Here is a 24,931-nt window from a genome sequence, read left to right on the forward strand (position 1 = left end):
GTTGATGCAGTTGCTGTGGAAAATATTTTGGTGTTTCCTCAAAACACTAAAAACAGAAATACCCAGCACAGGACCCAGGAATCTCACTCCTACATATATATTCAAAAGAATTGAAAACAGATACTCAAACAGATACTCGTACACCAATGTTCATTGTAGCAGCATTCATAAGGGCCAAAAAGTGGAAACAACTCAAGTGTCTATTGACAGATGAATGAATAAACAAAATGTAGCACGTCATTACAATGGATTATTATTCATTATTCAAAAAGGAATGAAGGTCTGATACATGCTGCAAAATGGGTGAACCTTGAAAACATCATATGCTAAGTGAAATAAGTCAGGCACAAAAGGACAAATATTGTGTGATTCCATTTATATGGGGTACCTAGAAGAGACAAATTCATAGAGACAGAAAGTGGATTAGAGCTTACCAGTGGAAGTAATAATTAGAGTTATTTTTTTACTGGGTACTGAGTTTCTGTTTGGGGTGATGAGAAAGTTTTGGAAATACATAGTGGTGATGGTTGCACAACATTGTGAATGTAATTAATGCCACTGAATTGTACATATAAAATGAATAAAATGGCAAATTATATGTTATGTATGTTTTACCATAATAAAAATATTTTCTAAATGCATTCTTAGTAAATATTTCAGATGAACACCAGAAAACCTCACTATCTCTTATTTAAGGTAAGTTTTTATAAGACTTTTAGTTTTACTACTAATATATTCTATTTATAGTACATTCATTTCTAGCACAGAAAATAGAAATAGGGCAAAAATAAGCATTCCCTGAGTTGGAGATTTAGTCAGAACAGGAAACCAGTAAATTTATGAGAGTCAAATTAGAGGTGAAATTTTCCAGTGTTTTACCACTCTAAAGGGTCATTCTTCACTGAATGCCAACTGCAAATACAGTTGCCAGTGCCCAGGAGGTTTTCTTGACTCTTACAGTCATAATTCCCCTAGACAATAGCAATGTAATGGAAAGTCAGATGTTAAGAAGAACATTCTTGGCATCTTCCCTAAGGAATTTCCAACCTTTTTTCCTCCTTTAACACTCTGCACCTCACCTGAGGATGTAATGTCAATAGTAGCCACAGGCAGATCTTCTTTACCTGGCTTAAATCTGACTTTTCTGGAATCATTTTTTTTCATTATAAATGACTTGAATATGGTTTGGAAATCTAGATGCCTTTTGGGAGTTAAAGTTTTTTCCACTTGATTATATTTTCATCACTGAAAACAGGAACATATTTTTTCTCTGGACACTCCACTGAGATTAAGTACATTGCAGAAGGGAAAATAAGATCTCTAGGGTACAGATATTACCAACATTAGAGGCCCTTATAAAAATTCTCAGTTTTCAGAATTTTTTTCTTTAGTCTAAATTACTAGGGTTTGAGAGAATTTTCAGTGGAAAGCAGAAAATAGCTTTTCTATTAAATTAAACATTTAATATACCAAATTACTCTGAAACACTCATTAACATAATAATTATGCCACTTTTTCTTTGAAAAGCAGCATGTACTTCCATATATTATTGTATTTCTTCCCCAAATTTTCTTTTTAGGTGTGTGAAGGTAACCGTTATTGTTATTCTAATTTCTCAAATAAAGACCCTGAGACCAGAGAGACTAAGTGTTGTGCCCAAATCAGAGTTGACTCAGCACCGAATCCTACACCCTTCCAATGCCATTTTCACAGCATTCTTTATGATTAGAACAAATTGCAAGACCCTGTACATACAAAAAGGACTGGAATAAACATTAAATATTAAGTATTATTGGCTTATTGAACTACTAATGTCCTCATCCTTCAAAAGCTCATATTCAAACCAACTTGGATCCAACAATTTTCTGCTACAGGTTAAGTTTGTGCCTATCTTGACAGCATATTAGCTAGTAAATTGGTTGAATTTATGATCTATCCATTTGTGAAATGGAATTTATATTTTCATTATTTTTAAAAGTCTTTTGTCAGCAAATCTGAAATAGACTTTAGACTTCTTGATAATTTTTTTCTTTTCTAGACTCATAATATTAGAATTAGGTATATCTAGATGATAAAACTACTAGTTAAAGTTTGTTAGGGCTGAGTGGCTGGATTGAAAGTGGTGAGTAGTTGGGGGAGAATATGAGAGATGAACCTTAAGAGGTTATGGCTAGAGGTCCGGATGAAGGTAAAAGATCTTTTGGTTTGAGACCTCATTTTCTTAGACCCATGTGCAGGGAGGGAGACTGGCACATTGTGGTAAGATCCACAACAAATATGAAGCTTCGATCTGTCCTGTTCCCTCATTTTAAAGATAAAAAGCCTAAAGTCCAGAGAACTTAAATGGCTAGTCCACACATAGCCTGAAGGGCATCAAAGAACAAGATGTTTAATTCTAGAACCAGTGTCTTCTAAAGAGCATAGAAAAGGAAACCCCTCTTCTTTTTTTTATTTCCAACTTTAATTTTAAGTTTAGGGCTAAATGTGCAGGATGGGCAGGTTTGTTACATAGGTAAATGTGTGCTATGGTGGTTTGCTGTACAGATCATCCCATCACCCAAGTATTAACCCTAGTATCCATTAGGTATTCTTCCTGATGCTCTCCCTCCTCCCACCTCCCACCCTCTGACAGGCACCAGTGTGTGTTGTTCCCCCAACTGTGTCCATGTGGTCTCATCATTCAGCTCCCCCTTATAAGTGAGAACACATGGTATTTGGTTTTCTGTTTCTGAGTTAGTTTGCTAAGGACAATGGCCTCCAGTTCCATCTATGTCCCCACAAAGGACATGATCTCATTCCTGTTTATGGCTACATCATATTCCATGTTATATATGTACCACATTTTCTTTATCCAGTCTATCATTGATGGGGATTTAGGTTGATTCCATGTCTTTGCTATCATGAATAGTACTGCAATGAACATACTCATGCATATAACTTTATAACAGAATGATTTACATTCCTTTGGGTATATACCTAGTAATGGATTGATGAGTTGAATGGTATTTCTGCCTCTAGGTCTTTGAGGAAATGCCACACTGTCTTCTACAATTCCACAATGATTCAACTAATTTACACTCCTACCAGCATGGTAAAAGCATTCCTTTTCTCCAAATCCTCACCAGCTTCTGCTGTTGTTTTGTTTGTTTGTTTGTTTGTTTGTTTGTTGAGACAGAGTCTCGCTCTGTCACCCAGGCTGGAGTGCAGTGGTGCGATCTCGGCTCACTGCAAGCTCCGCCTCCTGGGTTCACGCCATTTTCCTGCCTCCACGCCATTCTCCTGCCTCAGCCTCCCGAGTAGCTGGGACTACAGGTGCCCACCACCACGCCTAGCTAATTTTTTGTATTTTTAATAGAGACGGGGTTTCACCATGTTAGCCAAGATGGTCTTGATCTCCTGACCTCGTGATCCACCCACCTCAGCCTCCCAAAGTGCTGGGATTACAGGTGTGAACCACCGCGCCCGGCCATGTCTGCTGTTTTTTGACATTATAATAACAGTCATTCTGACTGGTATGAGATGGTATCTCATTGTGGTTTTGATTTACATTTCTCTAATGATCAGTGATTTTGAGCTTTTTTTAATGTTTGTTGGCTGCATGTATGTCTTCTTTTGAGAAGTGTCTGTTCATGTCCTTTGCCTATTATTTAATCGGGTTGGTTGTGGGTTTTTTTTTTTTTTTCCAAATAACCAGCTAGCATCATGATGACAAGATGAAATCCACACATAACAATACTAACCTTAAATGTAAATGGAAATGCCCCAATTAAAAGACACAGAATGGCAAGCGGGATAAAGAACCAAGATCCATTGGTATGCTGTCTTTAAGAGATCATCTCACATGCAAAGACTCACATAGGCTCAAAATACAGGAATGGAGGAAAATTTGCCAAGCAAATAGAAAACAGAAAAAGCAAGATCTGCATTCCAAGTTTCCGACAAAACAGACTGTAAACCAACAAAGACTGAAAAAGACAAAGAAGAGCATTGCATAAAGGTAAAAATTTCAATTCAACAAGAAGAGCTGAATATCCTAAATATATATGTACCCAATACAGGAGTACCCAGATTCATAAAGCAAGTTCTTAGAGACCTTCAAAGAGACTTAGATCCCCACACAATAGTCGTGGGAGACTTTAACACCACACCGACAATATTAGATCATTGACAGAAAATTTAAAAAGATATTTGGCTCAGATCCAGAGCTGAGTACAGCTCTGGATAAGTGGACCTGATAGTCATATACAGAACTGTCCACCCCAAAACAACAGAACATACATTATTCTCATTGCCACATGGCACTTACTTTAAAATTGATCACATAATCGAAGTAAAACACTCCTCAGCCAATGCAAAAGAAGTGAAATCATAACAGTCTCTCAGACAATAGCACAATCAAATTAGAAGTCAAGATTAAGAAATTCAGTCAAAATCATACAACTAAATGAAAATTGAACAATGTGCCCCAGGATGACTCTTGGGCAAATAATGAAATTAAGGCAGAAATCAATCAAGAAGTTCTTTTTTTTGACAGTCTTGCTCTGTCTGTCACCCAGGCTGGAGTGCAATGGTGCAATCTTGGCTTACTGCAACCTCTGTCTCCTGGGTTCAATAAATTCTCCTGCCTCAGCTTCCCAAGTAGCTGGGATTACAGGCATGCACCACTACACCTGGCTAATTTTTGTATTTTTAATAGAGACAAGGTTTCACCATGTTAGCCAGGCTGGCCTCAAATTCCTGACCTCAGGTGATCCACCCACCTTGGCCTGCCAAAGTGCTGGGATTACAGGCATAAGCCACTGTGCCCAGCCTAAGAAGTTCTTTGAAACTAATGAGAACCAAGACACAATGGACCGGAATCTCTGGGATGCAGCTAAAGCAGTATGAAGTGAGAAATTTATAGCACTAAAATGCCGACATCATAAAGCTAGAAAAATCTCAAGTTAACAACCTAACATCACAACTAAAAGAAAGAATCAAGAGCAAACAACCCACTTAAGCTGGCAGAAGACAAGAAATAACCAAGATCAGAGCTGAACTGAAAGAGATAGAGACACAAAAAAACCTTCAAAAAAATCAATGAATCCTAAAAGCTAGTTTTTTGAAAAAAAATAAAATAAAATGATAGGCCACTAGCAAGACTAATAAAGAAGAAAAGAGAGAAGCATCAAATAAACACAGTTTGAAATGATAAGGGGGATAGTACAACTGACCCAACAGAAATACAAACAACCATCAGAGAATACTATAAACACCTCTATGCACATAAACTAGAAAATCTAGAAAAAATGAATAAATTCCTGGACACATGTACCCTCCCAAGACTGAACCAGGAAGAAATTGAATCCTTGAATAGGCCAATAATGAGTTCTGAAATTGAGGCAGTAATAAATAGCCTGCCAACCAAAAAAAGCCCAGGACCAGATGGATTCACAGTTGACTTCTATCAGAGGTGTAAAGAAGAGCTGGTACCATTCCTACTGAAACTATTCCAAAAATTGAGGAGGAGGGACTCCTCCCTAACTCATCCTGATGCCAAAACCTGGCAGAGATACAACAAAAAAAGGAAACTCCAGGCCTTGATGAACACTGATGCAAAAATCTTCAACAAAATACTAGTAAACCAAATCCAGCAGCACATCAAAAAGCTTATCCACCACAATCAAATAGGCTTCATTCCCCAGATGCAAATCAATAAATGTGATTCATTACATAAACAGAACTAAAGACAAAAACCACATGACTATCTTAAGAGACACACAAAAGGCCTTTGATAAAATTCAACATCCCTTCATGTTAAAAACTCTGAATAAACTAGGTATTGAAGGAACATACCTCAAAATAACAAAAGCCATATATGACAAACCCGCAGCCAGTATTATACTGAATGGGCAGAAGCTGGAAGCATTCTCCTCGTATACCAGCACAAGACAAGGATGCCTATTCAACACAGTATTGGAAGTTGTGGCCAGGGCAATCAGGCAAGAGAAACAAATGAATAGGAATAGAGGAAGTAAAACTATCTTTGCAGATGACATGATCCTACATCTAAGGACATAGGAAAAATCCCACTGTCTCAGCCCAAAAGCTTCTGAAACTAATAAGCTACTTCAGCAAAGTCTCAGGATACAAAATCAACATGCAAAAACCGCTAGCATTCCTATATACCAACAACAGGCAAGCTGAGACCCAAATCACAAATGAACTCCCATTCACAATTGCCACAAAAAGAATAAAATACCTAGGAATACAACTAACAAGAAAAGTGAAGGACCTCTTTAAGGGGAACTACAAACCACTGCTCGAAGAAATCAGAGATGACACAAACAAATGGAAGAACATTCCATGCTCATGGATAGGAAGAATCAATGTTGTGAAAATGGCCATGCTGCCCAAAGCAATTTATAGATTCAATACTATTCCCATTAAACTACCATTGACATTCTTCACAGTATTAGAAAAAGCTATTTTAAAATTCATATGAAACCAAAGAAGAGCCCGAATAGCCAAGGCAATCCTAAGCAAAAGAATGATGCTGGAGGCATCACTCTACCCAACTTCAAAGTATACTACAGGAAAACCCTTTTCTAGCTAAGCTACTGGATGGATTTAGGTATGCAAATTTGAGCACAGGGTAGGAGGCAGGAGCTGAATTGCTGCACCTAAGAAGGCATTTCCCTTCTGTAGTCCTGGATGGAGTAGGGACGAAGGGAGAAGTGAGGTAGCACAAGAGTTCCAAACTGATGTGAGCTCACCCACCACTACCCACAATTTATCAGTGGACTGGGAAATGCTGGCTGGGCATGAATTATTAACAGGAACTGGGGAAAAGATGTGGTTTCAAGCCCAGGTTAGCTTCAGCAGAAACAGTTGGCAGGTGCGTACAAAGGAGCTGGGGTCACAAGAGATCATGAGAATGCAAACTTCTGGGAATGGTCAGAAACTTCAAGTAAGTATTACGTTTCTACAGTTCATGGAATTGGGGATTCGTGACAAGTTTACACAGCTTTTTGTGTAGCAGGAAGACCTTGAGTTGTTAGCCAAATCACACTAGTTTGTGACATAAGTAGAGCTAAACAATAGGTGTTTTTATTCCTGGCTCATTGCTCTTCCACATCATAATGGGGTTTTTCTTTTTCTTTTCTTTCACTTTCATTTTTATTTCATATTTCATTTCTTTTTTTATTATTTTACTTTAAGTTTTAGGGTACATGTGCACAATATGCAGGTTAGTTACATATGTATACATGTGCCATGCTGGTGCGCTGCACCCACTAACTCGTCATCTAGCATTAGGTATATCTCTCAATGCTATCCCTCCCCCCTCCCCTCGACCCCACAACAGTCCCCAGAGTGTGATGTTCCCCTTCCTGTGTCCATGTGTTCTCATTGTTCAATTCCCACCTATGAGTGAGAATATGTGGTGTTTGGTTTTTTGTTCTTGCGATAGTTTACTGAGAATGATGATTTCCAATTTCATCCATGTCCCTACAAAGGACATGATCTCATCATTTTTTATGGCTGCATAGTATTCCATGGTGTATATGTGCCACATTTTCTTAATCCAGTCTATCATTGTTGGACATTTGGGTTGGCTCCAAGTCTTTGCTATTGTGAATAGAGCTGCAATAAACATACGTGTGCATGTGTCTTTATAGCAGCATGGTTTATAGTCCTTTGGGTATATACCCAGTAATGGGATGGCTGGGTCAAATGGTATTTCTAGTTCTAGATCCCTGAGGAGTCGCCACACTGACTTCCACAATGGTTGAACTAGTTTACAGTCCCACCAACAGTGTAAAAGTGTTCCTATTTCTCCACATCCTCTCCAGCACCTGTTGTTTCATGACTTTTTAATGATTGCCATTCTGACTGGTGTGAGATGGTATCTCATTGTGGTTTTGACTTGCATTTCTCTGATGGCAAAAAGTGGGTGAAGGACATGAGCAGACACTTCTCAAAAGAAGACATTTATGCAGCCAAAAAACACATAATGGGGTTTTTCTACATAGAAAAGACTTACCAATAACTAGGGACTTCTGCCTTGCAAGACAACCTAAATCCCAGAGTAAGGAGCTGTCAAACAGGGGAATAAATTCTGCCTTCTAATGGCCTTCTTCTTTGTACTAATTCTTTCTTCAACTTCTTGGTTTCATTTACTCAGTTACTTTTACCACTGTCCAAGCAGAAAACCACTGTCTATATATCAGATGCAGATCAAATCTGCTTCTAAATCTAGAAAGCAGGTATGAATTTCAGCTTAGATGTACAAAGAAAACAGTAATATTAAAGTACTAAAAATGCAGAGCATCCTAGTCTTTGCAGTTCTCTGAATCCGCATTAAATCTCTTTGAACCTCTTTGATCTTAGTGAAGATATTTCATTTGTTTATGAGGTTATTACTCACAGGGCTGGCTCCCTCAGAGGTTCCTCAGAATGGAACACCATTTAGGGCTTAATGCTGTACCTGTTCCTGTGTTGAAATGCTTTACATTTGTGTTTTGTAAATTAAGTCCAATGGGACAACAGAGCAAGTGCTGAGGGCTTGGCACCTCATCAGACATGTGGTCCTATCTCCTGGATATAGAGTCGGCTGTCCTGTCTGCTCCGCAGCCCCACTCAGTGACTGTTGCCACCTCTTATAGCTGGAGCTGTGGCCAAGGTGAAGCTTAAGAAGGGTGGGGTAAAACCCATGTCCTTTGCACTGAGTCATGGATGAGGCCATGTACCTGTGAGGTCTGCACTCATCTTACACATGAAGGAGCCAGACATTAAGTAGTGAATAAAAAACACCATAATGGGTCAAGAAAAAGCTTTTCCCTGCTTTTTGAACAAATGGCCCCGAATTTGTATTTGCCCTGGGTCCCACAGATTATGTAGCTGGCTCTGATCTTACCTGGCCTTTATCTGGCAACCTCAAACCAATGTTACTTTTAGATTTCTAACTAAATACTCTCAACATATATAAAATAGTATGTCTGGTTTTACCAGAAGTATTATTTGGTTTCAAGAACTCTTAATACTAAGCACAGAATCAGATATTTTCAATAGTCCAACAGGGGAAAAGTCTTCTAAATTATTTTTACCAGCAGGTATCATTAACAATAGAAATTGTGGATCTGTTTTTGTGACTTGATGGTGTAATGCATGAAATGAAAAAATGATGGAGTTTTTTTTCCACTAAGGCAGCCAGGAAAAAAAAATTACTCATTTCTCCACAGTGAAAATATTATCCTTCCATAGTTTCTATCACATTAGGGAAAATTTTTAAAAATCTTGTTACTTCTCTCTGATGCTGTTTGTTCATAAATAACTACTGATTTTTCCATTATCTACCTGGTACCATATTAAAGTGGCCCTAGGCCAGTAACAGCAGAGGAATCAAGAAGTATAAGAAATAGTTTTTTTATGTCTCTTTAATTTTGTTTCTGCTTCACATCTTAGTATCTTACCTTGAGCTTGGCCAAAAGAAGTTCATGATCATGAAGAAGTTTTTTGGTTTCATCTTGACTGCTGCCAATTTCTAGAAGATTGGGCTGTGATTCAGCCAGTTGAAGTTGTACCCATTTGCCACACTAAAAATAAAAATTAAATAAAATGCACTTTTAGTTCCTCTTGTTCCTTCCTCTTCACCCTTCTCATTTTTAATATATCTTTTAAATTTCCAGTTATACTGTAAACACTTTTTTCTATTTTCTATTTTTTTCCATTCTTTCTATAGAGATGGGGTTTACTTAAATTGAAACACAGCAGATCTAATATAAATCCCTGCCCTGTCTTTTATTTTTTATTCTTAGGATAAATTATTCTCTCTTGGCATATTGGATTTGAGTTAAAAATTCCCAAATGAGGAAAACATACAATGGATTACGTATTACTGAATATTATAAAGTTACAGAATAATTTACACAACTGTATCCTCTCTCACTCACAAAACTGAACTCAATAAAAATAGTGAAATTCCACTTGGGCAGGTAGGATGCAAATTTCACCATGGGGAAAGTTCTTGTAAATGCAATTTAGGCTGATTAGTGTCTTTACATTGGCCTTGCTGGTTTAGCTGAAAATAATAAATATCAGATGAAGAAATTGATTTTTATCTTATTTCAAAGGTAAAATATGCTGTTTTCCAACCTTAGTTGTTGAATATTCATTAAAGCATGTAGGAAAATATTAACAAAATTAGATGCCTTTGACAACTGCCATTTGAGCACAGTCAACTTGCTTTCCACACAAGATTTACACTGCTCTAAGATATAATTTGTCATTGCATTTCCTGAGGAATTGCTTTTCTAAGAAGCAACAACTCATTAAGCAAAATGAACCACTAACACGCATACGCATGTAGATACATGAATTACTAAAGAGAAATTAGAAAAATGTGTTTCTATTTTAGAATATATTCAGTCCCCTGAGACAGTTTGGACGGTCACTATAAATCACACACAGGCACTTCTATTCCATTAAGGTGGACTTTCTACTCTGAATTGCTTGGGGTGTATTTTGTATGGAGATGGCAGTAAGGTAAGAGGGCTGAGGAGAGGGTAGTGGGGGAACATTCTTAGAAACACAATTCAGTTAAAATAAGAGTTTCCAGTGTAATTTTCCAGTGTAATTTCCAGTGTAATTTTTTGTGTTCAATCTACTTCTGATTCTTCTGTAATTTATCCTCTAATATTATTCCTCATCCTGCTCCAAGAATGTTCATATTTGAGGAAATGGAAAGTTAACTTTTTGAAAAATAGTGAGTTTGCCTCTTTTCCCTCATTGCTGAAATCTGCAGTTAACTCAAAGTATCATTAATCCCGTGCAAATGATCTGTTTGCCCTACTTCTGCGTCAGGCTTCTTTTCATCTCCACTCTGGGACTCTGAAAAGATGGGAGGGTGAGGAAGTCAGCAGAGGCCTGGTTCCTGTGGGAGAGAAGTCTCACAACACCAGAAAATCCACCTCGGCAGGAACACTTTCCATTCTGTCCTTCTATAGTGAATTGTTTTGCTCAATATCAAGTGCTCTTTTCCTGGTATGAATTTTCACATTACCATAAAATTCACAGCAATTAAGTTAAAGTAAACACGGCTTGCTGTCCATGCTCTAACAAAAGGCCAGAAAAGTCATTCAATTAAGCCTGGTGGGGACCTGAAAGTAACTGGTTTGTGACCATCAGCTTGTTTGCCAGCTTTCCCTTCATTAAACACTGAATTATTTAGGTGGAATATCATCTAAAGCCCAAGCCTAGTGCTTGAAAGCTTTTTTTTACAGGGCATTTCCATGGAGAATAAAATCATGGAGTTCTTCTTCAGCCTAAAGATGTGTGGTCATCTTTGCAAATGGGCAAATGGGTTGTCATAAAACATGCAATAATTGTAAACCCTAAGTGGCTTCTACTTCCTGCTGTTAAGAGCAAATTGGACACAAAGCTTTTGTACCTTTCCTTGCATGGTCTTCGTTACTGGACAAGGATTTAGTAGTTTCTTTACCATGTCAAAACCAGTGTGGCAAAGGGCACATGTCGGAGCCCTTTACTTGGTGTTTTCTGAGTTCCATCGTGCTTAAAGCAGTGCCCTCCCGCTGTCTGTCGGGACCTGCCTCCTCCCACCTCCATCACATCCACTCTCAAAAATCACAAGCATTTCACAGGTCCATTGGACTCTTTAGTCAGGCAATCATGAACTTCCAGTTACCAATGCCTTGCTTTTAAAGACCAAATTGACAGTATATGCTAGAGGTTTTCTTTTCTTTATTTTTCTTTCTTTTCTTTTCTTTTCTTTTTTTTTTAAATCAAGGTGCTATAGATGCTTTCTGGCTGACTGAAAGGAAAGAGAATCTCTGGTAACTGCTGAAACTTGTAGAGGTTTCTCTTAGTAGCCGATTTAAGAAAGCAGTAAGAGTGCTTGCTGCGTTGTCTTCTCTATGCTGTGTCCTGCCGATTGCATGGAATGTTCTTTAGGGTTTTCAACACACAGCTAGAAGCCCACAGCTGCACAGAAAAAAGGAAGTTGTTAGCTTACCTTTATGACAGCTATAACGATTTTGGAGTCCCCAGCCTGCACAGCAACTGAACTGACTGTCGTCGTAGAAAGCGCCACACTAGGACTTCCTTGGCTGGACATGGTACTTTAGAACCAGAGTTTATACTTTGGGCAGCCTCTGGACAGTTGTGTGTCTGCTGGTCATTTCAGAAGGCAACCACCAGGGTTACTTGGATTCATTCAGGGAAAGAGCTCAGCTCACACTGATTACTCTGCCAAAAGGAAAGAACAGGAGGTTAAAAATAGACAACCCCATTGAGTTTATCGTGAGAGAGAAAGGAGCGAACGAGAGAGAATTGCCACGCCCCTAGTATGGTGACACTAAGTGCCTGTTATTTTTGCTGTTATCTTAAATGTGGAGGACAGCTTCAAGCTCTTTCCTTATCAGCTGATGTTTGATAACAAATGGAAAAAAAATTACATCCTGACAACCCAAATTAGTTTTGCCACCGAAACTATGCCATTGTAACCACGGACTTTGAAACAAGTAAGTCTTTGACCTGGCTATCAATCTTTTCAAGATTTTTGAAATCTCTCTCATGCAAAGAGAACTACCAAAGTGTACTTTAAAAAAGTTTTGGTATTTGTCTTGGGGTTAAGTCACAAATTGCTTAAAACACATTTTTAGATTAATCTGCTTTTCTAAAACTTACTGTTCTTTGCCAAATGAAGTTTAGATGGAATAGCCACATTTTCTCAGAGCCTCAGATTTCTTAGGAATTTTTTTTTAAATATTTCAACCAGCATTTATAAATAGGTGCCTATCATTTCAGATTTTCTTTGTGACTATTCTGCTCCATTGGACAGGGTTTTCAAGTTCAGTTATTAATACCATGAGAAAGCAAAATACTTTGCTGTTACCTTTTATTTGCAGCAAGAAAATGTTTTCTGTGTGGTTAAAAGTTATTAAGACATATATTTTGCTGCAATTAAAAACAAAAACAAAAAGGAAAGTACTGTGCTTCAGGCTTTTTATTCCCTACCCCCACCTCCTGTGCAGGAAAATTATAGCCAGCTTCAAATCAGTGCCCCACATTGGTAGATTAATCCTATTGCTAGAAATTCAGCCTGTGTCACAAGTTGTCTGTGGTATTAAACAGCAGCTGTTGGATTCCCTGTCAAAGAACAGCTGAAAATAACACTAAAGTTTAGGTCAGAAGTCAGATGCAAACATATCAGAGTTACTAACTCCAAAGCTGCTGGAAGCATTGGAAATCTCTGGGACAAAGCCAGAACAGAGAATATAGCAAAAAACAGTTTTAATGAATCCACTTGCTCTATAAACTTTTTAGCCCAATTTAATAGTAGGTTCAGGTTCAGGGCCAATGTTTAGAAGACTGAGTCAGCTCCATTGCTTTGTTTTGCTAAGGTTCATGATCATATTCTTGATTCAAAGGGGAAAAGTACTTTTATACATACTTCAGTGTTCAATTATTTTTGTTTCCAAGAGCATGTCATGGCTGCTCTGCAACTGTGTAGCCACCACCCATGTCCTCTGTGCTCAGCATCTACCTGCTGCCCCAGTGAGATGGAAACCATACCTAGATCCTAGTCCCTATGCAACGCGACCTTCACCTGACCCCATGAAGGGAACAATTGGAGCAAGCTCAGGAAAGCAGATGCCGAGCAAGCTATGATGTAGCAACTATTGCAAATGGTTTCATTTTATGGCAGGGCTGGAGAGCTTGCAGAGAGGTAACTGACCTGGAAGGTTGAAGGCAGGCTCCTTCTTTCACTTGCATCTGTGTGAAGAGACCACCAAACAGGCTTTGTGTGAGCAATAAAGCTGTTTATTTCACCTGGGTGCAGGTGGGCTGAGTCTGAGAAGAGAGTCAGCGAAGGGAGATAGGGGTGGGGCCATTTTATGGGATTTGGGTAAGTAAAGGAAAAAGGGGGGTTCTGTGGCAGGCAGGAGTGGGGGGGGTCACAAGGTGCTCAGTAGGGGAGCTTTTGAGCCAGGATGAGCCAGGAGAAGGAATTTCACAAGATAATGCCATCAGTTAAGGCAGGAACAGGCTATTTTCATTTCTTTTGTGGTGGAATGTCATCAGTTAAGGCAGGAACTGGCCATCTGGATGTGTACACAGGTCACAGGGCATATGATGGCTTAGCTTGGGCTCAGAGGCCTGACATTCCTGTCTTCTTATATTAATAAGAAAAATAAAACGAAATAGTGGTAAAGTGTTGGGACGGCGAAAATTTTGGGGGATGGTATGGAGAGATAATGGGCGATGTTTCTCAGGGCTGCTTCGAGCGGGATTAGGGGCGGCGTGAGAATGTAGAGTGGGAGGGATTAAGCTGAAGGAAGACTTTGTGGTAAGGGGTGACATTATGGGACTGTTAGAAGAAACATTTGTCATTTAGAATTATTGGTGATGGCCTGGATACAGTTTTGTATGAATTGAGAAACTAAATGGAATAAGAGAGGGAGAAAAACGGGTATTAAAGGTCTAAGAATTGGGAGGACCTAGGACATGTGATTAGAGAGTGCCCAAGGAGGTTCAGCATAGTCCTGCTGGCAAAGATTATTTATTTACTTCAAGAGTTAAGAGTGGCAGTTTGGGGATAGCACCAGGAGATATCAGCTGTGATGGCTTGGAGAAACAATGTAAATCAGCAGTGTAAACAAGAGCAGGGCATGTATAAGTAGTTGAGAATGGTGAATAGGAGTATGACTAGACAGAAGATAGTAGGGATGACAAGATTTTGGGGGCAAAGTCTAAGTTGATCTGGTGTCTGGAATGAGACTGGGACTAAATAAAAAGGAGCGTCCATACAGGAGCTCAAATGGGCTGTACCTTGTAGCATTCCGAGGACAGGCCTGAATTCTGAGAAAAGAAAGAGGTAAAAGTATTGTCCAGTCCTTTTTAAGTTGGTGGCTGAGCTTGGTGAAGTGTGTTTTTAAAAGACCATTAGTCCGTTCTACTTTTCCTGAAGACTGAGGACTGTAAGGGATATAAAAGTTTCACTGAATACCAAGAGCCTGAAAAACTGCTTGGCTGATTTGACTAATAAAGGCCAGTCTACTATCGGACTGTGTAGAGGTGGGAAGGCCAAACCGAGTAATTGTGTCTGACAGAAGGGAAGAAATGACCGTGGTGGCCTTCTTAGACCCTGTGGGAAAGGTATCTTCCTATCCAGTGAAAGTGTCTACATAGACCAAGAGGTATTTTAGTTTCCTGACTTGGGGCATGTTGAGTAAAGCTAATTTGCCAGTCCTGGGTGGGGGCAAATCTCTGAGTTTGATGTGTAGGGAAGGGAAGGGGCCTGAATAATCCGAGAAGTAGTAGAATAGCAGATGGAACACTGAGAAATTATTTCCTTGAGGATAGATTTCCACGATGGAAAGGAAATGAGAGGTTCTAAGAGGCGGGCTAGTGGCTTGTAATATAGGATAGCCTGCCTTTGCTGGTGTGTGGTGATTAGGCCTGGTGGAACTGCCATCAATAAACCAAGTGTGATCAGGGTGAGAAATAGGGAAGAAGGAAATGAGGGGAAATGGGGTGAACGTCAGGTGGATCAGAGAGATGCAGTCATGAGGGTCAGGTGTGGTATCAGGAATAATGTGGGAGGCTGGATTGAAGTCCGGGCCACGAACAATGGTAATTGTGGGAGACTCAACAAAGAGTGAGTACAGCTGAAGGAGCCGGGGAGCAGAAAGTATATGCATCAGGTGTGAGGAAGAAAATAGATTTTGGAAATTATGATTGCTGTAGAGAGTGAGTTGAGCATAGTTTGTGATTATAAGGGCCTCTAAAACTATTAGGGTGGCAGCAGCTGCTGCACAGAGACATGATGGCCAGCCTAAAACACTAAGGTCAAGTTGTTTGGACAAAAAGCCTACAGGATGCGATCCGAGTCCTTGTGTAAGAATTCCAACTGCACAGCCCTGCACTTCTGCTGTGTGTAATGAAAAGGGTTGGGATGAGTCAGCAAGAGCTAGGGTGGGGGCAGTCTCTAAAGCTGTCTTCAAGGAATGGAAAGAGGAGTGGAGAAAGGATTTAGGATCTATGGGGTCAGCTAAGTTTCCTTTTGTGAGTTTATATAACGGTTTTGTCAGGATGGCAAAACCAGGTATCCAAAGGTGAAAGTATCCAACTATGCCTAGGAAGGAAAGGAGTTGTTTTGTAGAAGGGATTGGGGTTTGGGAGATTAGCTGGACACGATCAGCAGGGAGAGCACATGTGTTTTTATGAGAATTATGCTGAGATAGGTAACAGATGAGGAAGAAATTTGGGCTTGAGTGAAGTAATGGGATCTGCCTGTGCAGCTTTGCGGCAGTACAGCCCAGGTAATTTGCTGAGCTTGATGGGAGTCAGCGTCAGTCCAGGTGAAAGCAAAGAGAGGCTGGGATGAAGGGTGCAAAGGAATCATAAAGAAAGCATGTTTGAGATCCAGAACAGAATAATGGATTGTGGAGGGAGGTATTGAGGATAGGAGAGTATATGGGTTTGGCACCGTGGGGTGGATAGGCAAAACAATTTGGTTGATAAGGCATAGATCCCGAACTAACTTGTAAGGATCGTCTGGTTTTAGGACAGGTAAAATGGAATTGTAAGGAGAGTTTGTAGGTTTTAAAAGGCCATGCTGTAGCAGGCGAGTGATAACAGGCTTTAATCCTTTCAAAGCATGGTGTGGGATGGGATATTGGCATTGAGCGGGTAAGGGTGATTAGGTTTTAATGAGATGGTAAGTGGTGCATGATCGGTCACCAAGGAGGGAGTAAAGGTATCTTATACTTGTGGGTTAAGGTGGGGGGATACAAGAAGAGGACCCAAAGGAGGCTTTGGATTGGGAAGAAGGGCAGCAATGAGATGTAGCTGTAGTCCAGGAATAGTCAGGGAAGCAGATAATTTAGTTAAAGTGTCTCAGCCTAATAAGGGAACTGGGCTGGTGGGGATAACTAAAAAGGAGTGCTTAAAAGAGTATTGTCTAAGTTGGCACCAGAGTTGGGGAGTTTCAAGAGGTTTAAGAAGCCTGGCTGTCAATACCTACCAGTTATGGAGGCAAGGGAAACAGGCCCTTGAAAAGAAGGTAATGTGGAGTGGGTAGCCTCCGTATTAAGAAGGGGGTGGACTTACCCTCCACTGTGAGAGTTACATAAAGCTTGGCGTCCGTGATGGTCTACGGGGCTTCCGAGGAGATCGGACAGCATCAGTCTTCAGCCGCTAAGCTGAGAAGATCTGGGAAGGAGTCAGTCAGAGAGCCTTGGGCCAGAGTTCCAGGGGCTCTGGGAGTGACTGCCAGGTGAGTTGAACAGTCCGATTTCCAGTGGGGTCCTGCACAGATGGGACACGGCTTAGGAGGAATCCTGGGCTGTGGGCATTCCTTGGCCTGGTGGCCAGATTTCTGGCACTTGTAGCAAGCTCCTGGGGGAGATGGTTCTGGAGGAATGCCTGGCCACTGCGGTTTTGATGTTTGGAAGTTCTTGTGTGCTGGAGATGTGGCTGGGGTTTGTCTCACAGTGGAGGCAAGGAATTGCAATTCAGAAATATGTTGCTACTTGGCTGCCTCTATTATTGTACACCTTGAAGGCGAGGTTAATTAAGTCCTGTTGTGGGGTTTGAGGGCTGGAATTTAATTTTTGGAGTTTTATTTAATGTCGGGAGCAGATTGGGTAATAAAATATATATTGAGAATAAGACAGCCTTTTGACCTTTTAGGGTCTAGGGCTGTAAAGCGTCTCAGGGTTGCTGCCAAACGAGCCATGAACTGGGCTGGATTTTTATATTTGATGAAAAAGAGCCTAAACGCTATCTGATTTGAGATAAAGAAAAAGGAGCATTAACCTTGACTATGCCTTTAGCTCCAGCCACCTTTTTAAGAGTAAATTGCCAGGCAGGTGGGGGAGGGCTAGTCATGGAACGAAACTGTAAGCCAGACCGGGTGTGAGGAGGGGAGATGATAAAAGATTTATAGGGTGGAGGAGCGGAGGCTGAGGAAGAATTAGGACCTAGCTCGGCCTGGCGAGGAGGGGAGATGTCAGATGGGTCTGTAGAAAAGGAAGATTAGAAAGACTCAGCGACGCTTGGGGTTGGGACTGAGGAGACTGGTGGGAGGGAAAGAAGGAAGATTTGGGGTGAGTTGCATTGGGAACAGAGACTAGGGGGAGGGACCGATGTGTAAAAGAATGCCTGGGCGTTAGGCACTCAGACCATTTGCCTATTTTACGACAAGAATTATTTAGATCTTGTAGGATGGAAAAATTGAAAGTGCTGTTTTCTGGCTATTTGGAACTACTGTCGAGTTTGTATTGGGGTCAAGCGGCATTGCAGAAGAAAATAAGACACTTAGATTTTAGGTCAGGTGAGAGTTGAAGAGGTTTTAAGTTCTTAAAAACACAGGCTAAGGGAGAAGAAGGAGGAATGGAAGGTGGAAGCTTGCCCATAGTGAAGGAGGCAAGCCCAGAGAAAAGAGAGTAGAGACACGGAGAAGGGGTGGGGGGTTCTTGCCTTTCAGAAAAGCAGAGAAGGGGTCAGGGTGTGGAAATAAGGGGTTGGGGCACAGAGATAAAAAGGCGGGGCATAGAAATAAGGGATGGGGCACAGAGATAAGAGGTCGGGGCGCAGAGATAAGAGGTCAGTGTTCCTACCCCTCCTCCAGAAAAGCGGGACTTGTTGCTAAGGGTTGAAGGACTAAGGCAGGCGTCCTTGCGTGGTCTGACACCTCTGAAACCTGGGTGAATAATCAGAGAGGCGGCGTCCCTGCAATGATTAAACACCAAGGGAAGGCTGCCTTCCCTAGTCCATGACCGGCGCCAGAGTTTTGGGTTGGTCCACAGATAAAACGTGTCTCCTTTGTCCCTACCAGAAAATGAAAGGAATTGAAATTAAGAGAAGGGACAGATTGAAGTGTGGCACGAAGATTGAAAGGAGAAAGAGGTTGAGGGATAGTGAGAGAGGTTGGAGAAGAGAGTGAAAAGGGGCCGCTTACCGGATTTAAAATTGGTGAGATGTTCCTTGGGCTGGTTGGTCTGAGGACCAGAGGTCGTAGATGGATCTTTCTCACGGAGCAAAGAGCAGGAGGACAGGGGATTGATCTCCCAAGGGAGGTCCCCCTATCCGAGTCATGGCACCAAATTTCACTTGCATCCGTGTGAAGAGACCACCAAACAGGCTTTGTGTGAGCAATAAAGCTGTTTATTTCACCTGGGTGCAGGTGGGCTGAGTCCGAAAAGAGTCAATGAAGGGAGGTGGGGTGGGGCCGTTTTATAGGATTTGGGTAGGTAAAGGAAAAAGGGGGGGTTCTCTGGCAGGCAGGAGTGGGGGTCACAAGGTGCTCAGTAGGGGAGCTTTTGAGTCAGGATGAGCCAGGAGAAGGAATTTCACAAGATGATGCCATCAGTTAAGGCAGGAACAGGCTATTTTCTTTTGTGGTGGAATGTCATCAGTTAAGGCAGGAACTGGCCATCTGGATATGTACGTGCAGGTCACAGGGGATGTGATAGCTTAGCTTAGGCTCAGAGGCCTGACACCTTCCACTTGAGCAAATAGTTGGTCCAAACAAACCAAAATGAACTGATCACAACTAGTTTTTAGCTAATTGTCCTCAAGAAAGGCAAGAGTTGACACTTGCATCTCAGAATATCTATACTGTAAACTAAAATGCCCAAGGAGCATAGCTTGTCATAGTGTACTTTGCCAACTGGAATGGCAAATAGTGACTTGAACCCAAAATACTCAGTGCAGGCCAGGTATGGTGGCTCACACCTGTAATTTCAGCGCTTTGGGAGGCCAGGCAGGAAAATTCCTTGAGCCAGGAGTCTGGAAAATTCCTTGAGCCAGGAGTCCAGAAAATTTAAAAATCAACGAGGTGTGGTGACATGCCCCTTTAGTCCCAGCTACTTGGGAGGCTGAGGCAGGACAATCCCTTTGTTACCAGAAGGAAGGCCAAGTGTGAGTTGTCCAGGTCCTTGGCATCTTGAACAAAGAATTGAACAAAATGCACAAAGTAACAAAGGAATGAAACACAGGAACGAAGCAGCAAAAGCAGGGATTAAAGCAAGAAAGCATTCCACAGTGTGGGAGTGGGCCCACCCTGAATAAGGACCCAGTTACAACGTTTTCTGGGTTTTAAGTACTCCTTTTGAGGTCCCTAGTGGCTGCCCCTTATCTGAATGAAGGATTTTGTCTGTGGCTAGTTAAAGGCTGATGTGAATTGGCGCCCTATGAAGATGAAGTGATGGCCCACACTTGGCCCAAATCCAAGGCACTCTCCCTTTCCATCTGAGCCCTGGGGAAGGGGGAGGGTTGCAGGGAGAGTAGCCTTTGATCCTTTGCTACTTGGTGTGAGGAGATGGGGTCTTTCCTTTTGGTTTAGCTTTTGGAAGTTGGTGTTGATTGGCCTTAGGCTCCCTGCCCCCAGGCCCAGGTGTTTTCGTTTTGATCCAGCTTTGGACAGTCAGCATGAATTGGCCTTAGATTCCCTATCCCCAGACCTTTGTGATCTTCCTTGATTTAGCTTTAGGAAATCAGCACAAATTGGCCTCAGATTCCCTGCCCCCAGACCTTGATGTTTTTCCTTGATACAGCTTTAGGAAGTCAGCACGAATTGGCCTTAAGTGCCCTGCCTCCAGATCCTATTCTCCTACCTCACCTTGAGCCCAGAAGTTGGAGGCTGCCGTGAGCTATGATAGCATTACTGTACTCCAGCCTGTATGACACAGTGAGGCCTGTCTCAAAAAAAACAAAAACAAAAAAACTCAATGCACTTTCACCTAAAATTAATTCTATTTCTAGAAACTCAGTGTGTGTCCCAAGTTGCATAAAGGCCATCAGGTGGGAAAGGGTTTTGGCAGCAGGCTGCAAAGACCACAGGCTAAGAATGGCTCTGTCCACAAAGCCCTAGTTAAGATGGATGATTGTGTAAGGGGCGTGGAAGGTAGCATGGAATGTCTGGAATTGCAGGCCCAGGCAGAGGGAAAAGGAAAAGGGAGATGAAGAGGAGAGAACACATGGCTGGAAGTCTGGTTAATTCCAAGGCTTAAGGGCAAAGGGAATTAGAAAAATATAATACTTTGTTAAAAGATTAACCCAGCTATTCAGCAACAAAAGTAGTGCCTTTCTCTGTGTGTGAGTATGACCTTTCTTTCTGTTAATTAGATGGAGCAGGTCCAGGCTGTTGCACAAAAGAAGTGTTTTCTATGTTTGCAATAATGCAAACTGTGTACATGAATTTAACCGGCTTCTGTTTTATTTTAAATTTAAACTCTTGACTTTAAAATCTTCAAAGGACTTGAATCATGTTTTTCTCCTCTGTTCTTGCTTTCTGTTCCTCTTTTCTTTCCTCCTAAACTTTTTAGTCCTTCCCTCTACAGAAGCCCTGTGGCTCAGACCTCTCCATCCACATCTAGCTTATTTAGAACTTTGGCCTTGTTGTCTTCATCTAGAATAATATTTAATTATAAGTTGCACCATTAACTCATATAAACAGCTTGAAGAATAGTTAGCGTGGAATATATTGTACTAATGATATTGGTACACTATACTTAGCTGGATTTTTTAATGTTAAAGAACTGAAAGCTTCTTGAGTTATAGTTTATTTACACTCTGCCTCCCCTATTATCACCAAAAAAAACCCCAAAACAAAGCAAAACAAAAACCTTCCAGGCATTCTCATACCTTTGAAATTTATAGAGGATCTTGCAGAGGCTATTATGCCTTCTCTGTTTATCCCTCTGGGAAATGCCTTTTTTTATACCAACTGAGTTTTAGTGAAATAGCCTCCATGGGGAATCATAAAGCTATAACTGGATTCTGTAGAGTCACAAATAGCACATTTTTAATGAAATAGTAGACTGAAAACTTTTTCATGTGATTATTTTTAACTCCATCAATGGTGACGCCATTAAAATAACACATTTTCTTTGCTGGAGTATATGTGGGGTCTGCTCATTTTTATGTAAGATCTTAGGTGTTTGTCTTCATCAATAGTATTATCGGTTAAACTATATTCAACTTTATAAAGACAAATTAGATAGACCTTGTATAGATAACCCAGAATGAGTCTATTTGTCCAAATTAAAAATTCAAGGCAAATTATCATAAGTGAAGCAAGTCAGACACAGAAAGCCACTTATACGCAGGAGCTAAATAATATGTACACATGGACATAGGGAGTGGAATGATAGACAACAAAAATTTGTATAGGTGAGGGGGGTGGGAGTGGGTAGATGATGAGAGATTACTTAACGGGTACAATGTATTTTATTTGGGTGATGGATATCCTAAAAGCCCTGACATTACCATTACACAATCTATGCATTTAAAAAAATTACACTTGTACCCCATAAATTTATACACATAAAAAAATAATTTTTTTTAATTCAAGGCAAATCTTTCTCTGCTGTTATCACTAATTTAGTAATAATGGCTACTAATTAGTGACTGCTTAATACAGGCCAGGAACTGGGATAAGTGCTTTACACTCTTTATCCCATTTAATCTACATAATACAGCTGGAAAAAAATATTTCTTTAATTTTATAAAGGATACACACATACATGCACACACATATTCACACACAGTGATTCACTAATTCCAGTCACCTCTGGTTCAACTTCTTCTGCCTAGGTTTCAAACCTATCTATGGCTGGCCTCTCCCTATCTGCCCAGTCATGTATACCATTATTCCCAGACCCCAAAAGTCATTCTTGTTCTCCACCTTAATTCAGTTGTTCAATCCAGGAATATCATTCCCCTCTTCCCTTCATCTATCCAAATTCCTCCCATCTTTTGAGGCCAAGATGAAGTATCAACTTTTTTAAAAATTTGAAATATCTACCTATATTCTTCCTGTCAAGCACATCCATGTGAAGAGACCACCAAACAGGCTTTGTGTGAGCAATAAAGCTTTTTAATCACCTGGGTGCAGGTGGACTGAGTCCAAAAAGAGAGTCAGCAAAGAGTGGTGGGATTATCATTAGTTCTTATAGGTTTGGGATAGGTGGTGGAGTTAGGAGCAATTTTTTGCAGGCAGGTGGTGGATCTTACAAAGTACATGCTCAAGGGTGGGGAGAATATTACAAAGTACCTTCTCAAGGGTGGGGAGGGAGTACCATACCAAGTACATTCACGGGAGGTCAGGGGAATATCACAAACTACATTATCCCAAGGGCGGGGAGGGTGTATTGTCACAAAGTCAATTGATCAGTTAGGATGGGGCAGGAACAAATCACAATGGTGGAATGTCATCAGTTAAGGTGGGAACTGGCTATTTTCACTTCTTTTGTGGATGTTCAGTTGCTTCAGACCACCTGGATATATACCTGCAGGTCACAGGGGTATGATGGCTTAGCTCGGGCTCAGAGGCCTGACACTTCTTTCTTTTTTTATTTTATTTTATTAATATTATACTTTAAGTTTTAGAGTACATCTGTACAAAGTACAGGTTAGTTACATATGTATACATGTGCCATGCTGGTGTGCTGCACCCATTAACTCGTCATTTAGCATTAGGTATATCTCCTAATGCTATCCCTCCCCGCTCCCCCCACCCCACAACAGTCCCCAGAGTGTGAGGTTCCCCTTCCTGTGTCCATGTGATCTCACTGTTCAATTCCCACCTATGAGTGAGAATTTACAGTGTTTGGTTTTTTGTTCTTGCGATAGTTTACTGAGAATGATGATTTCCAATTTCATACATGTCCCTACAAAGGACATGAACTCATCATTTTTTATTGCTACATAGTATTCCATGGTGTATATGTGCCACATTTTCTTAATCCAGTCTATCATTGTTGGACATTTGGGTTGGTTCCAAGTCTTTGCTATTGTGAATAGAGCTGCAATAAACATACATGTGCATGTGTCTTTATAGCAGCATGATTTATAATCCTTTGGGTATATATCCAGTAACGGGATGGCTGGGTCAAATGGTATTTCTAGTTCTAGATCCCTGAGGAATCACCACACTGACTTCCGCAATGGTTGAACTAGTTTACAGTCCCACCAACAGTGTAAAAGTGTTCCTATTTCTCCACATCCTCTCCAGCACCTGTTGTTTCCTGACTTTTTAATGATTGCCATTCTAACTGGTGTGAGATGGTATCTCATTGTAGTTTTGATTTGCATTTCTCTGATGGCCAGTGATGGTGAGCATTTTTTCATGTGTTTTTTGGCTGCGTAAATGTCTTCTTTTGAGAAGTGTCTGTTCATGTCCTTCGCCCACTTTTTGATGGGGTTGTTTGTTTTTTTCTTGTAAATTTGTTTGAGTTCATTGTAGATTCTGGATATTAGCCCTTTGTCAGATGAGTAGGTTGCGAAAATTTTCTCCCATTTTGTAGGTTGCCTTTTCACTCTGATGGTAGTTTCTTTTGCTGTGCAGAAGCTCTTTAGTTTAATTAGATCCCATTTGTCAATTTTGGCTTTTGTTGCCATTGCTTTTGGTGTTTTAGACATGAAGTCCTTGCCCATGCCTATGTCCTGAATGGTAAAGCCTAGGTTTTCTTCTAGAAACCTAGGTTTTAGGTCTAACATTTAAGTCTTTAGTCCATCTTGTATTAATTTTTGTATAAGGTATAAGGAAGGGATCCAGTTTCAGCTTTCTACATATGGCTAGCCAGTTTTCCCAGCACCATTTATTAAATAGTGAATCCTTTCCCCATTGCTTGTTTTTGTCAGGTTTGTCAAAGATCAGACAGTTGTAGATACGCGGTGTTATTTCTGAGGGCTCTGTTCTGTTCCATTGATCTATATCTCTGTTTTGGTACCAGTACCATGCTGTTTTGGTTACTGTAGACTCGTAGTATAGTTTGAAGTCAGGTAGCGTGATGCCTCCAGTGTTGTTCTTTTGGCTTAGGATTGACTTGGTGATGCGGGATCTTTTTTAGTTCCATATGAACTTTAAAGTAGTTTTTTCCAATTCTGTGAAGAAAGTCATTAGTAGCTTGATGGGGATGGC

At 40.7% G+C, this 24,931-nt stretch overlaps 1 protein-coding gene across 2 annotated transcripts in view; it reads right to left on the bottom strand.

The window, feature by feature from the left end:
* Positions 1–12,314, bottom strand: part of CCDC141 (coiled-coil domain containing 141) — a 232,728-nt gene extending 220,414 nt beyond the window's left edge. Inside the window, exons 1-2 of one of the 2 annotated variants that reach the window (XM_057301445.1) lie at positions 12,011–12,225; positions 9,453–9,575 (exon numbers count right to left, since the gene is read on the bottom strand). In XM_057301445.1, the coding sequence (XP_057157428.1) occupies positions 9,453–9,575; positions 12,011–12,112 (225 nt within the window). In that variant the 5' untranslated portion in view covers positions 12,113–12,225. Of the gene's footprint in view, positions 1–9,452; positions 9,576–12,010 lie in introns of both variants that reach the window. The other variant, XM_003815508.4, reaches the window with a different exon arrangement.
* Positions 12,315–24,931: the final 12,617 nt, after the last annotated feature.

This window comes from Pan paniscus, chromosome 13 (assembly GCF_029289425.2).
Source record: "Pan paniscus chromosome 13, NHGRI_mPanPan1-v2.0_pri, whole genome shotgun sequence".
Taxonomy (NCBI): Eukaryota; Metazoa; Chordata; class Mammalia; order Primates; family Hominidae; genus Pan; species Pan paniscus.